Here is a 15,901-nt window from a genome sequence, read left to right on the forward strand (position 1 = left end):
CTGCTAGAATCCTGTGTGCAGTTTTGGGACCCACAAATCAAGAAGGATGTTGATAAATTGGAGACAGTTCAAAGAAGAGACACACAAATGATTAAAGGATTAGAAAACATGCCTTTATAGTAATAAACTCAAACAGCTCAATCTATTTAACTTAACAAAAAGGGTTAAAGGGTGAGTTGATTACAGTCCATAACTCCAACATGGGGAACAAATATTTAATAATAAGCTCTTCATTCTAGCAGAGAAAGGTATCATACAATCCAATGGCTGGAAGTTAAAGTGAGATACAAATTCAGGTTGGAACTCAGATGTAAATTTTTTATGTTGAGAGTAATTAACCGTTGGAACAATTTAGAGTCGTGGTGGATTCTCCCTCACAGACAATTATAAAATCAAGATTAGATGTTTTTCTAAAAGATCTGCTCTAGGAATTATTTTGGGGCCGTTTCTGAGCTGTGTTAGACAGAAGGTCAGACTCGGTGATCACAATGGTCCCTTCTGCTTTTGGAATCTGAGTTTTGGCTTCATGAGAGTAGAATTTGTCCAATCCTGAGTGATTTAGAAACAACAAATCACCCAGGATTTAAAATACACTTGTATATTTTTGTTCCAGCCCTGGTGTCGGTGTATTACAACGATCTACAATTATTTTGTGGTGACCAACTTCTTCTGGATGTTCGTGGAAGGCTGCTATTTACACACTGCCATAGTGATGACTTACTCCACAGATAAACTGAGGAAATGGGTCTTCCTCTTCATAGGATGGTGTAAGTGTCGTGTGCTTTAAAACTCCTGTACTATAGGACAGTCAGTGTTAAAGAAGTGATATAACCAAGACTAACAAAAAAAGAAATCTGGAGAAGTGATATTTTTGTCATTCAAATCTCACCCGATTTAACAAAGGCAAATATCAGAGCAGGCTGAGTTAAATGTTGATATTTAAATATACTTCAATGACACAGCTCAACGCAGGCCATTGAGTGAAAGGTTATGGCTGAGGTCTGCGTCTTTCACTCAGATCATTGTAATTTTATTCCCAACCATGGCTGGGGTTAAGGCAGGAGCATCAGGTGCTGTGTGCATGACTCAGCAGTTTCAGGGGGCAGCAGTTCACAGAGATGTTGCTTCAAGTTGATCAACCATCCCTAAATTGTCTGTATTTGTTTAACACCACAGTGCGCTCAGCATAGCGGGAAACAGGAGACATTGCCCCTGGCCTTACAGACCCTTACAGCCTTAAAGCAGACAAAACAAATCAGACACAAGGGGAAACATTTCAACATGGAGTTAATTGGGCTGCTTTCCGTGCAGGAACGATGTTGCAGCGGCATTTGAGGTCACTAGGGGCTAGATTGTCTTCCTAAAACACAGCCTTTAATAAAGGGTGGCATCTGCCTGTGGAACCCCAGGAGAGGCACGGGCTGTGGAACCCCAGGAGAGGCATGGGGAAGGAAATGTGGCTCCTAGCTTGTTCCCAGGAACTAGTAATCTACAGGTGTCCTAATTAAATTACTACCCCCAGCTCAGCTCTGCTGGCCGGAGCATGAGGCGGCCTGGCCACTGCCAATCCTCCTACCCTACCCCCACCGCTGAACAAGCAGTGCCCCGACCCCTTTGTGGCTGCATCACAGGTCCAAGTAGCCTGGTCTATGACTCTAGTCCTGAGACATCTAGGTCTCTGACTGAGCACGCTCTTCCTCTCACCCTTTTAGATCCTTTCCTGGGCCCGTCACTCTGCCCTATTTTCTGCTTCGCCTCTGGCAAATCTCACGTCCAGTTCTCTGATCTCCACCTAGGCTTTGGCCAGGAATTGCCAAAGGTCCTTATACAGCAACAAGGGCATGGACACTTCCATCCCATCCCATCCCCCTGAGAACGGAAAGCCCGATATCTTCTTGAGTCACTGAACAAGGAGAATGTATCTTCTCAGGAGGCCAGGACAGATCCCCAGAGTCACAGCCCTTTTTACGTGTGCACCTTAATCCTATCCCTGCTGGCCTCCGCTGCAGAGGCTACGCCACGATGTCTCTCTGCATTGGCCATAATCTACTGAAATGTGAGCATTTTGAAGATCAATGTGCTGCTATAGACCTCAGTTCAGCAAAGCTTATGTACCTGAATCCTATTGACTTCAACTGGCCATGCTTCGCCTTGGAAAGTCTGACTTGCAATGCAACACAGTGCTGACCAGGTAGCCAACACACTGAGTGGCCCTGGAGATGCCTTTTGGCCTGATTTACCAGGGATGTTTGATAGCACTGAGAGAGGCCCATTTGAAAGCAATATACAAAGCAGGCTGGAAAACTCTCCTGATTCTACTCTCCCTTACCCGGGTGTGACTCCAGAGTTCACTCTCCGAAATCTCTGGGGGCACAGGCACATGAGGCGGGTGTGAGTGAGAAGAGCGTTGGTCTCAGCATGACATTACTGTGTTCCAGCCATGTTACTGGGCTGGGCTCTCTGTTGCTCCCACTAAGTTCAGCTGAGGAGAAGAAGGGTCACAAATCAGCTGGTTGCTCCTCTGATACTGCAGCTATTTTTGTCCCCTCCCTGTCCTGCATAGGTCAGAGGAGCCGCAGAGCTGCTGTAAACTGTGCCAGCGCCTCCAAGAATCTTTCCTGGAAGCAAGGGGTCACTGGAGCACAAGATGCTTCAGCTACGTTCCCTTTTCCCTGGGAACCTGCCTAGGGAGGGGAGCGGTACAGAGCTGACTACACTGACTCTATGCCCCCTTGGGATTCACTCTTTGTGATGGGAATTATCCACCGGCCAGCTACTCGTCAGCTTTGTGCCAAGGGACTGGCACAAAATAAACATTATGAGGGCAAGGATCTGGCCCACTGAGTCTGGGCACAAAGTACAAGATAAAGTAGTAGGAGTGAAAACAGAGGCAGCAGCCTGGCAGGATAGGAAGCTTACAGATGTACCCAGCCACATGCAAACAGATTAAATTCTCAGTGAGCAGTGGTGCATCTGCCTTAGTGCATTCCAGGTTAGTGAGAGAAAGACATGCAAAGCAAACATATGGCTCAATGGGATTTCAGAATCATTTGTTTTAAAAAAGCCACCGACAAGACACATTGTGTGTTGGAGGTCATGGAACACGCCAGTGGAGCTGGGAGAAATTGCATTCTTCAGAGATTGCCAGAATAACATCTGAACTAGGCAAGAGCTAAACCTTGAGAGAATTCCTCCATGTTACCCTCTACCTTGGGATGGTTAATTTCAGAGCTTCCTCCACCCCCAATCCATATGGTGCAGCAGAACCATAAGTAGGTTGCAGCCTGGTAATATAACTCAGATCATACAACCCCAAGAAAGCTCAACCTGCCTTTAAGATATTGCATGGAATGAAGAAAACGTTTTATGATTCGTCCAGAACCTCCTGCTATTTCTTAAGTAGCTTTTTAATTTTTCTGTAATTGTTCTAATAATCTGCCTCTTGTAGAACAAATGGCACTAAAGCTGTGAAAAGCTCGCGTCTTGCTAGGAGTTCTATTTCTTTTACATAAAACTAGTTAGCAAATGCATGAGGTGTATAGCCCATGGCCAAAGGCAGGTGTCACCGTTATTCCTTATACTCCCTGCCCCCAACACACACACGCTGACTGACAGTGTTCTGTGTGTGTACGGATTGCGACTTGATCTTTTTTTTTTTTTTTTTTTAGGTATTCCTTGTCCAATCATTGTTGCCTGGGCCATTGGCAAGCTCTATTATGAAAATGAACAGTAAGTAATGTTAACGATTTTATTTACATAAACAAGTTACCAGACAGCATAAACATATCCAGTGCTGGAGGAAATTGTGCTAAAAGTTACATAGACTGTGGAGATGAAAACTAACAAATGTGGCTGTCTCATTCCCATTGATCTTCAGAATTGACAAGTTCAGAAAGTTCTGAGCTCAGCTTGAGTGAAGACCCCAAAGTTCAAAGGCTTATCTAAAATTCCTGGGCCAAATCCCCAAATCCTTCCTGAATAGCTTTTATTCAGGTAAAAGTCCTTCAGTGGGACTGAGTTAAAACTACTGAGTTAAGGATTTGGCCTTTTGAGATCACAGAACGAGGCTGTAAAGGTTCCAAGAACAGTCTTTGTAGTATTGCAGCTTAATCATATTAAACAAAGGGCCCACATATTGGCTTTGATCCCATGCAGCGCTGGTGTGATACCTATAAGGACAAGATAAAATGTGACGGACAGGGCGGGAAGCACAAGGGAATCTGATTTTACATTGAGAGCAATTGCACAGAGCCAGGTTATTCCTGCCTAGTAGCAGGAATAATTCTGCTGCATTAACAAATAGGAATCATGCTTAAGCTCCATATCCTTACAGATGCACCCATTCCATGTCCTTCCCCCATTCCTTTGTGCCCCATATGCTAGCAAATAAGGCAGTGGCCACACAAGGGGGTTGCATTAGTATCACTCAGTATGGAGGATGATGCCTAGTGCTTAGCCTTTCTTGCCCTTCGATATAGCTAGCTTCCATTCACATTTGCACTGGCGTACAATAACCTTGCACAACCTGCAATGCCCCATGAACAGACTTTTGAGATCAATGCCATGACTTCAAATGATTTTATATTGGGCAAGACCACAAAGTATCCAGTCATCTGCCCACCTGACTAGTATCCAGAAATGCTTATGAGCTGGAGCATGAAACATTCTGTAGTGTCAGGCACCCATCGGAGAGGCCGAGGAAAACATATACTTCTGCACTCTATCAGAGACTGAGATATCAGGTGCTGTTCTCCAGGAGATCTTACCCATACAATCAAGCAGATACAATAAAGCTTATATAAATGAATAGGTGATAAAGGAATAAAGCTTTTCTGTTCTTCACATTTATATTAATGTTATACACAGGGTAAGACTTAGCATACCTTAATGAACTAAAACAAAAGCAAGAGATGAATTCTTTGCCAGTGCTTTGCTGATTGCTATAAATATGCACGAATTTTCTAGGACATTATGTTTGTTTAATCAGGTGGTATAGCTAATAACTCCTACTAAATAGAAAAATTAAAGCACAGATCAAAACATTTTTTAATCAAAAGTCTACTTAACTCTAACTCCTTCTGGATGAGTCAGCCCAGATGTTCGGACTACATTCTGTTCGTGACGGTTGCAGAAGTCTTTCCGTGTGCCGAAATAATACTGAAATAATGGCTGAAATGTGAACTACATAAATCCGTGCCAATGTAAGGCTAAGAGTAAAACTTGATTCTTGTTTTTGAGAAATTAAGTGGAATCAGCTCTGCCAAGCCAGGCTGACTCTTATGTTCACATGGGATGTGCTCAGCCTATTCAGACATGGAGAAATAACATGTGACTTCCCCCATGTGATCTAATCTAACAAACCAAATTCAGATGTGAAATACAGAACAAACAGCAGCCTCCAAAAATATTCAGATAAGTGGGAGAGGGGGGAAGAGATCTCCAAAAGTTCCTATGGACTGTTCAAAGTCAAGGACAAAATGTGACCATATTGCTGTTAGTTTACGGAAGCAATTTGAAATATAACCAAGGCAGATTGGAAGTATTTTTGTGGTTCAAACTGTGTAGTTCTAAAGATGATAAAATCAATAAGATTGCAGCCACAAGGAAGAACAGATATGCTTAAATAATGAATGATTCCGTGAAACCAAGTGAAAAGCTCCTGATTTCACCTGCATTAGAGCCTTTGATCAATATAGGGAATAATCTAATTTAAGATTACTGAGAACATTTTCTCCAGTGGTTTGCTCTGTGGTAGAATCTGGCTACCCTCCAGAAGAGAAGTACTGTAGGCACCATGTAAAAACAACCACCAAGTGATGAAGAGCTACTTCTATAGCAATTTCAGTGATGGACAATCTGTAAGGATAAGAGCAGTAATAAAAGTCCCATTAACAATGATGAAAGGACAATGATATTTGAGTTATGTAAAGTCCTATCAAGGAAGCATGGGAGAATATTAATTAGCATTATTCACTGTGTAGGTGTTCCTATTTCTTTCATCCTAACAAGATCTACTCAATGGCTTGTCCTCGCTGACCCTGAAAAAGCTTTTGTTTGTTCTCGGAGGAATGTGGGAGGAGGCAAGGAATGAGTGGAATGCATATGTTGTTATAGCAGTTTTTTCTTGGCTGTCCACTACAGATATAATTGTCATACACACCCTATCGGAAAACCCAAATAAACAAAATAATAACTTTCCTGGGATTAGGAAGTGGCGGTTACAGGGGGTTGGTTGTTTGTTGTAAAAAAAAAAAAAAAAAAAGAGCTATGTGGTTTTCATTTCAGGATTGGGGCCTTAGTTTGGATTTAAAGGTGAAAATTAATGTAGGTAAAGGGAGAAACTCTTGGTCACTGAATTATATCACTTGCATTGATATATGCGACCAGATATCTACCTAATTATAAATTCTTTGGGGCAGGGATGTCTTTTTGTTCTGTATTTTCACAGCACCTATCACAGAGGGGTCCTGGTCTGTGACTGGGACTCCTAGATACTAGCTCGATGTAGATAACGCTTTTAGTCTATGAAATATGAATTCTACACTAGAATGGATATATTGGTTCCAAAGAACTGGACCAGTTGAATTGGCAATAACTTCTTCCCCAAAAATCTCAGGGCATTAGCTGCTGGCTCTCCACAGGCTGCTCCTTGGGCTTTGAGTTCCTTCATATGCCTCAGTCAAACTCATTATTAGTCCCACTGGGATTCCTTGACTAGCACAGCCTGCTTTCCAGAAGGTCCTTTCCTGAAGGTTTCAGACAGTTCAGTTCTTTTTCCTTGGCAGCTTCCCCAAACTCCTCCAGGTCCTGGCATCTTCACTGAAACTTTTGTTTCCTTTCCTTGATATATCTCACAATACCTTTCTTTGTCCCCACACTGCTCCAGCAAATCATTCCTTTTCTTTTCCATGTCATTTTTTGAGGGGAGTGGGGGGTCTCACTTCCAGTTGGATAATAATTTGGGCAGCAAGAAACAGCTCTTTCATAGATTCATAGACTCTAGGACTGGAAGGGAACTCGAGAGGTCATCGAGTCCAGTCCCCTGCCCTCATGGCAGGACCAAAGACTGTCTAGACCATCCCTGACAGACATTTATCTAACCTACTCTTAAATATCTCCAGAGATGGAGATTCCACAACCTCCCGAGGCAATTTATTCCAGTGTTTAACTACCCTGACAGTTAGGAACTTTTTCCTAATGTCCAACTTAAATCTCCCTTGCTGCAGTTTAAGCCCATTGCTTCTTGTTCTATCATTAGAGGCTAAGGTGAACAAGTTTTCTCCCTTCTCCTGATGACACCCTTTTAGATACCTGAAAACTGCTATCATGTCCCCTCTCAGTCTTCTCTTTTCCAAACTAAATAAACCCAATTCTTTCAGCCTTCTTTCATAGGTCATGTTCTCAAGACCTTTAATCATTCTTGTTGCTCTTCTCTGGACCCTCTCCAATTTCTCCACATCTTTCTTGAAATGCGGTGCCCAGAACTGGACACAATACTCCAGTTGAGCCCTAACCAGATTGCTTCTCTCAGTGTCAAATTCTGGAAATGTTTTTGCAAATAGTTATCAGCTTGCACAAACCTATATTGTGTGCAACCAGAAATAACATTTTAATAACTTAACAGACAACTTAGTACAAATGATTCAAAATGATCTCATTCAATCTGATTTTATTGTGGATATCAAGCTGAGAAAAAGCAAGTAATCGTAGGACAGCCTGAATTCTGGCGTTTGAGAACTATCGCACCTGTTACATTTGGTAATGTTTCTCTAATAAGAAAATGTTCTTCTCAAGGTTTGCCATGAATGCTGTGCCATCGACAAATATATTCTCTTAGCCTAGGAGTCACTAGCAGGCCACCCCCATATTAGAGAAGATTTTTTTTGCCACTGCAGTTCTTACAGTAATTCTGCTTGAATCATGCTTTCCTTCAAGGCAGCTCATTTGTCTCATTTGCCTGTTATTTCTTTCTTCTCTCCTAGACTATGAGCTCCTCAGGTTAGACTCATAGAACCATAGAGTTAGAAGGGACCACAAGGGTCATCTAGTCTAACTCCCTGCCAAGATGCAAAGTAGAGATTGTTATTTACTATATGACTGTTTTCTACTATATGATTGGGGCCCCAACCTGGATCTGTATCTGTCATGTAGATTGTAAACTCCTTGGGGGCTGGGAATGTCTTTATTTTTGTGTCTTGGCATTCTAAGCATTGTCTGTGCTTTACACATAATCAGATGTCGCAATGTACCATGGCCATAAACCAACTGACAACGCGGCCGTCTATGAAATCACCCTAGCCAATGGGAATAGAAGTCATAACTCTGAATTCCAAAAAGAACACATCACTTGAGTTGGATTACAAACTCCCATGACCCAAGTAGGAGACCTTAAAGGGCTTGTTGCATATTGAGGTCAGGGTTCAAAATATCATACCCTCTTGTATGTTAGACACTGTAAACAGGAACTGGGCTACTTGGATTCTATCCACCAAAAAGATATACACAAAAGCCAGTATATGGCAGTATGAAAGCACAGGTTTAGTTTGCCATGTATCAAAGAAAGAAATTAGTTGTTCGTCATTAACATAGGATTGGAAATGAGCTCCTGGGTCATTGACACCAGTCCCTTAATAGCTAAGGCAATCATGTCACATAATCGTATAACAGAAATGAAGACAAAGTAAACCCTCTGCAACAACTCTGCAGTACGTGACTCTGGTTCATTGACCTTCCGTTAACTCCCATTGCCTTTTAACTGAAGTTCAGTGAATTTCCCTGGAATTATATTGGATGAGAATGCTTGTCAGACCAGCTAGCTTTAAATGAGTATGTCTTTGTTGTACTCTGGGATTGGAAACTTTGCCTGTTCAAGGCCCATGGGATGGATTCCCTGTTTACACACAACCAGGGTTTGGAAAAGTCTTCCTGTGGATTTAGGGGCCTCTGCATAAACAGACTTTCCTTGAACCATTTGTGAGCACTGAATTAGAAAGCTCAGGGGGGCAGGAAGTTTCATTCAAAGGAGAAGCCCTCTTTCTGACATAGCGGGTTACAATTTGCAGCATAAGTTCTGCATCTGCAGTAAGGATGCTCACATCCTCCCTTATAGCTGATCTCAAACCATTTCATGTTTCCAGGCAAATGTTTCTAGGGTTGGCAGCCAGAAACTGAGTGGGAACATGACTTGGCTGCCCTCAGCAAAAACTGGGGCTCGAATCTGTGTCCAGTGAACGCTTTGAGAGGAGAAACGTGGCTTGACTGCATGTTGGCTATGTAATTAAACACAAAAACACTTCAGGGGTATAAGTGCATAACTCCCTAAGGTGTCCATAATCTGAATATGGGATATGCATTAACATTTGTAAACCATAGCTTTTCTCTTACAGATGCTGGTTTGGAAAGGAACCGGGGAAGTACATAGACTACATATATCAAGGCCCAGTGATTCTCGTTCTTCTGGTAAGACCATGCGTGGGACTAAGAGGATGGCCATCGGCAATAGTGAAATGATCTTATAGGCACCCGCTGTCTCCCATGTGTAATTAATTAAAACAAAACAACACGGGAACAAAACCTGGGGAAATGATCTGAGGCTTTCAGAAGAGAGCTCTGAAGGCAGTTGCGTTAGGTAACGTGCTGTGTGCACTGGCACCTGACTGGTTAATGAGGAGCCCAATGTAGTGTTAACAGGGTAATTTGTTGTGGTCTTACAGAGCTTCCTACCTGCAGACCTGGTGCAAACAGGGTTGAGTCCTGCCTGACAAACACAGAACAATCTCTCTTCCCTCCTCCACATACACATGGGGCTAGGTGGCACTGGATGGGAAGAGGGCATAGCCAGGGTAACAGTTATGTGCAGTTTCATCACATCCCGGCTACACCTCCTGGGGTGGGGATTCCGCGGAGCCCTCAATGGGCGGGAGAGAATTCTGCTTTATGCACAGAGAGCCTGGATGGCTCCAAGAGATGCAGTTGGCACCTGCCTCCGCCAGCTGGGAAGAATCTGGCCCCTCATTTGTGTCCATCAGTTAAATGCTGAGTTCTTGCATCTTCAAGCTGGTGGCAGTTGTGTCTGTAATGAACCTATCCCCCTGGGAGCTGGGATAAGCACTTAGAATGATATGACTGGTCACGTGTGGAAGTCGTGTGCTGCTTAAGCCACACTGCAGTGTAGGTGATGAAGCTCAGTATATTGTTGTTAAGATTGGAGGGTATGTCTACACTCCACTCATAGGTGATTGCAGCTCGGCTAGACGTAGCTGAGCTAGCTTTGATCTAGCTAGTTTGGGTACCAATAGCAGTGAAGTCGCAGCAGGCTGTTTCAGTAACAACTCCGGGTTCCAAGCAGGCTTGTACAGCTCATGCTAAACTTCATGCTGCCATGACTTCACTGTTACCTGGACATGAACTAGCTAGGTTTAAGCTCGCTTGACCTGCAGTCACCCCCCTTACTTCCTTGATTAGTGTGGATGTTCCATGGGGGGCAAATAATATCAGAAATTTTCTCCAGTATTCTCTGGGCACCCATCAACATGTTTTTATACTGAAGTATCAATTAATCTCCCTGAAACGACTTCCTCTAATTCAGCTGGCTGTCCATGTCCTTGTCAGGTTTCCTCATGTTATTTATGCAAACAGAGTACACATTAGATTTCCCACTTAGTTGTAACTGTGCTATCAACACACTTCAGATACATTGGGCCAGAGTTTCTGAAGAGCGCACCTTTAGAGCTGCTCCGAAATTTTTAGTTTAAACGGTTTTTAACAAAAAATGCTGGTTTTGGTGAAATTGAAACTTTCAAAATTGTGACAATTTAGACAACATTTTGTTTTAAAAAACTGAAATGAAACACTTCAATCATATGAAAAGCATCCAATTTCAGTGTTTTCAGAATGGACCTTTTCGATTTTTTGTTTTGAAACAAAATTCATTGTTTTTATATAAAAAGTCAAGTTTTGTTAAAAAGTCAAAATAAAGAACTAAATGTTTTAGTTTTATATAAAAAAATATGTTTGGGTTGACACCAAAGTAAGTTTTTCAGAATTTTGTCATGTGGGAAATAATGAAACTTTTGGTTTTGTTCCTTCCTGAGATGGAAAAAAAGTGTCAAAATTGCAGCATTTCCTATGACAATCCAGTTCCTGCCAAAATCTCTCAGCTCCCATTGGGACACTGGAAGAAAGTAGCTATGTTCTTTTGGAAAATGGCCTTTTATTAAAAACAAAGTTCTCCCTCCCACTCCATGTTGTTGACATTATTGACATTTTTGATTTCTCATGGCTTTTTTTGTGTGTTTTAATAGCAATGTTTATTAACATTTTTACTTACCATTTTTGTTAAATGGAAAATGTCCACACTTAGCAGAAGTTGCTGCAAGTGCTCAGTGCCCAGCAGCTCTCACTGCAATACTTGTGGCCATATTTCCCCGTCCAATATACCAGGGGTAGGCAACCTATGACACGTGTGCCGAAGGTGGCACGTGAGCTGATTTTCAGTGGCACTCACACTGCCTGAGTCCTGTCCACCAGTCCAAGAGGCTCTGTATTTTAATTTAATTTTAAATGAAGTTTCTTAAAATCTTAAAAACCTTATTTACTTTACATACAACAATAGTTTAGTTATATATTATAGAGTTATAGAAAGAGACCTTCTAAAAATGTTAAAATGTATGACTGGCATGCAAAATCTTCAATCAGAGTGAATAAGTGAAGACTTGGCACACCGCTTCTGAAAGGTTGCCAACCCTGCAATATACCAAGCTCTTTTGAAAATCTGGCTGTAGATGTCACAACTGGAGCTGCTAGCTGACTAGCAGTTTTCAGAACTTTTTCCAAATGTTCACATTTTTCCTTTACAGGAAAACAGCTTTTTGGTTAATGAACAATTTTGATTAAAAATTTCTATTGGAAAAATAACACCCAAAATCACAAAAACTTGACAGACTTCCATACAGTAGAACTTATTGTGGAGTTCAATTTTATGAATTTCTCAGTGTTATGATCATCTCAAAATTACAGGAGATTCGGCGCTTAAGTTGCCGTATGGTGCACTGCGTCGCTTTTTTCTTGTTCTTCAGACCAGTGCAAAGCAATTTCCAAGGCATGGAAGGCATCTGAATATGTAAATTTGTTGTTCACTGACCTCACTTTCACTACGTGATTTTTATTTTTACTATTTTTTCATTCATAAGACTGGTGTTCGTAACATTATGCTTCTCCTGTAATGTCATGTTTTTGACAAATTATTTCTGTTTAGAGAAAAGTCCATTTTTCAACAACAAAAAGTTTTTCGTTAACCTTCTCTCATTAGTATCTTTCAGGCAATGCAGTGTAAGCTAATGTGTCTTTGTAGTTGAAGCAAGGCACTGGACAAAGTGTCTTAAACTGGGACCCTGCAAACAAATGAGACTGACAGCTTTTATTATCTTTACTTTTACAGCATTTGTAAATGCTCAGATGGGTCATGATCCCGCAGCTGACTGTGTGCAAATGCACATCTTGGCCTGTGTAGAGCCCCTCTGAAGTTTGTTCACATGTAGTCAATTGTAGGATCAATGTCTTGGGCTGGTGACAATTAGAAAATTGACACCTCTTGTCTCCATCCCCTATACAAAATATACTTGCCATTCATAAAGCATTCTGAGGTCTTCTGATGAAAGCAACTACATAAGTGCAATCTATTTTGTTGCTGTTGCGAATGTTTTGTTTAATAGCCTTTGGCAAGTACAAAGTGGATAATTATAAAATGGCAAACACGTAATAGGAAGTTTAAAATTGAGTTTTCAGATGGTAATTAAGCAATTAAATCATTAGTTATCCCACTTCATTTGCAGGTGTCTAATCAAGTGATAACTAAAGCTCACAGTGTTGTGGTTTTTGTTTGTTTGTTTTTAGATAAGGGAGTGCAGTAGATCTCATATACTTGGACTTCAATTAAGCATCTCACACAGTAGCACATGGGAAGTTATTAGTTAAATTAGGGAAGATGGGGGTCAGTACAAGAACTTTAAGGTGGATAAGGAGTTGGCTGAAGGGAAAATGGCAATGGGTTGTGCTGAAAGGTGAATTGTCGGACTGGAGGGAGATTATTAGTGAAGTTGAAGGATCAGTCTTGAGACCAGTGTTGTTCAATATGTTTTTAACGACCTTGGCACAAAAAAGTAGGAGTATTGCTGATGAGACCTTGGTGGGAAGTATCATCAATACAGAGGAAGATAGGAATGTTCTACAGAAAGATCTGGACGGCCTTGAAGATTGAAGTGACAGAAACTGGATGAAATTCAATAGCCCAAAGTCCAGAGTCATGCATTTAGGGTTCTTCTACAAGGAAGTTACCTTGTGGGTGCTCCACTTTAGGTGAATCTGCGCCCCTGCTCTTGTAATTGGACATTTTTAGTAGCAGTGCCTCATTGGTTTGCACATGCGCTGTCCCCATCCTGTGCCATCTCAGGTGGTTACATAGCGCCGTGCGACCAACGCTCCCTCAGTTCTTTCTCTACTTCCCTCAGCTTGAACGGTGTAATTGGCAGCACCTCTGAGCTTTATCTTTAGTCTAGCTTTAACTTTAGAATATTCATTAGTTAATAGTTAACTACCCTATCTCTTCTCCATTTATCTATTTCTTTTTTAAAAATTCTTATGAATTTAAGTTTCAGTTATTAGGATATCCCTTAGTGCAGTATAGTTACCCTCCCTCATGGGAGAAACCCTACTCTAAGGGGCATGCCTGGCTCCCTGGGTTTTAAACGTTGCCTCACTTGCCGGTCACCACCCCCAGTTTCTGACAGGCATTCACAGTGTGTCCACTACCTGGGCAACACACACACACCAGAAGTACTCCCACTGCCACACTCTGAAGACCCATGCCAGGAAAGCAAGGGGCCTACAGCTAAAACTCCTCATGGTGGAGAAGTCTCTGAGCCCAGTGTCCAACTTGGGATCATGAACCTCTCCTGGACAATGGTCTCCAACGGTGGCATCTGACAGAGGTTCCCCACCACTCTCTGAGGAAGGAGCATTCCTCCAAAACGGTGACAAAGAAACAGGCTCTTGTCTCCCCTTCTTGGGAGCCTGTCAAAAAGAGATGTTCCTCGACCTGTCAGACCCCATCAATACCGACCACACTGAGAGTGTCCACCTCTGAGGTAGCAATACCATCCAGTATGATGGGTACCATGTGAGCCAAAGCCCGTAAGTGGCTCCATTCCCCTGTACTGGCCTCACTTCAGCATGCTCAGTACCATGCCAACTTACCACACCACTGAGATCAGCTCATCCTTTATCCAACGATGAGGAGAAGGATGATGAAGGGGAAATCTACTCCTCCCATCACTTCTTGCCTATCCACACAACTACCAGACCAGGTCCACTAAACCAACATGAATGCCACCCCAGACCTGAAACTCAAGAATGGTACTGACACCCATGGATTCTGTCACCAATGCCATTCCCACAGTGCCCTTATTGGGTCTGATGGGCAGCATACTGCTAATGCTATCCTATGTTTCCCAGACTACACAGGAGCGGTCGAGACATTCTCCATCACCTTCTGTACCTGGACTTTCTGAACCTCCAGAAGAGGCAATCGAGGAACTGGAGGAGACTTTGGATCAGGAAGTCAACTCACCTGTTGATTTTTAATCCTCCTCTCCAGAAGAAGGTATCACGTTCCCACCACCACTGGAGATTCCACTGGAAGAGGTTGCAGAGTCCTAGCATAAGTTGTTGGACATCCTCCAGACTTCAATCTCTTCCAAGATTGCCCTCCCAATAAACAAGGCCCTATGGACCGAGTCAAAACCATCTGGCAGACCCCAGCAACAATTCCGCCCACCTGCAAAAGAGCGAATAAAAATACTACAGTATGTCCCTTCCAAGGGGATAGAATTTCTACGCCAAACTCTCCGGTGGTAGATGGAGTGAATGAGCAGGGCAGACAACACCATTCCAGATCCGCCCCATATGACAAGTATTGGAAGAGATTGGACCTTTTGGGTCATAAAGCTTATTCTTCAGCAACCCTAGAGTTCAGGATTGCACACTATGAAGAATTTATGGCCAAGTACAATCATTCCAATTACTCAAAAATCTCTGACTTTATTCAACATACCTGAGGACAAAAAGGAACAATTTAAAGCTTTCATATCCAAGGGTCAGCTCCTAGCTCGCACAGCTTTTCAAGCTTCATTGGACTTCACAGACATGGCAGCATGCTCTGTTGCCACAGCCATAGTAATGTGAGAAGCTTCCTGCCTCCACCTCTTGGGTTTCCTCAAAGACATGCAATCAACTGTCGAGGACTTCCTGTTCAATGGGCTCAAGCTGTTTGCACCCAAAACATATGAGTCCCTTCACACATTGATGGACTCCAGGGTGATTCTGAGATCCTTGGGCATATACACGCCTACACAAAAGAAAAAACGGGAAGGATTACTCGATGCAAAGATCTAGATCTGTGCCTTACACCCAGCCTCATAGGCAATATGACCCATAAAGGCAGAGGCAGAGACCTGCAAGATGGTGACCACTCCTTTCTCAGCCCTTGACATCTCAGCAACCTCCCTCTAAACAACAGGGTCAAGACCAGACACATCTCCCACTTTTTCTATTGCTGGGCCCATCTGACAGCATCCATCCATTCTGAGACCATCTGACTCCATTCCACCCAATGTGGCAAAACATCACATCAGACAAATAGGTATTAGAAATCATCAAGATTGACTATTTCATCCAATTTACCCCCATCCCTCTTCAGGGACCCTTTTCATGAACACCTGCTGCGACAGGAGGTAAACCACCTCATACACCTAGGTGCAGTAGAACCAGTACCAACGCATCACAAAGGGAAGTATTTCTACTCCCGTTATATTCTAACTCAGAAAAAAACAGAAGATGGAGACCC

The 15,901-nt window shown here is 42.6% G+C and overlaps 1 protein-coding gene across 2 annotated transcripts in view; it reads left to right on the plus strand.

Annotated features, from left to right (window-relative positions):
* The window catches only part of CRHR2 (corticotropin releasing hormone receptor 2), a 290,812-nt gene that overhangs the window by 216,263 nt on the left and 58,648 nt on the right, over positions 1-15,901 (plus strand). For both annotated transcript variants that reach the window (XM_032764679.2, XM_032764680.2), the window contains 3 exons: positions 614-767; positions 3,669-3,729; positions 9,387-9,459. In XM_032764679.2, coding sequence (XP_032620570.1) covers positions 614-767; positions 3,669-3,729; positions 9,387-9,459 — 288 coding nt within the window. The remainder of the gene's footprint in view (positions 1-613; positions 768-3,668; positions 3,730-9,386; positions 9,460-15,901) is intronic.

This window comes from Chelonoidis abingdonii, chromosome 2 (assembly GCF_003597395.2).
Source record: "Chelonoidis abingdonii isolate Lonesome George chromosome 2, CheloAbing_2.0, whole genome shotgun sequence".
Lineage (NCBI taxonomy): Eukaryota > Metazoa > Chordata > Testudines > Testudinidae > Chelonoidis > Chelonoidis abingdonii.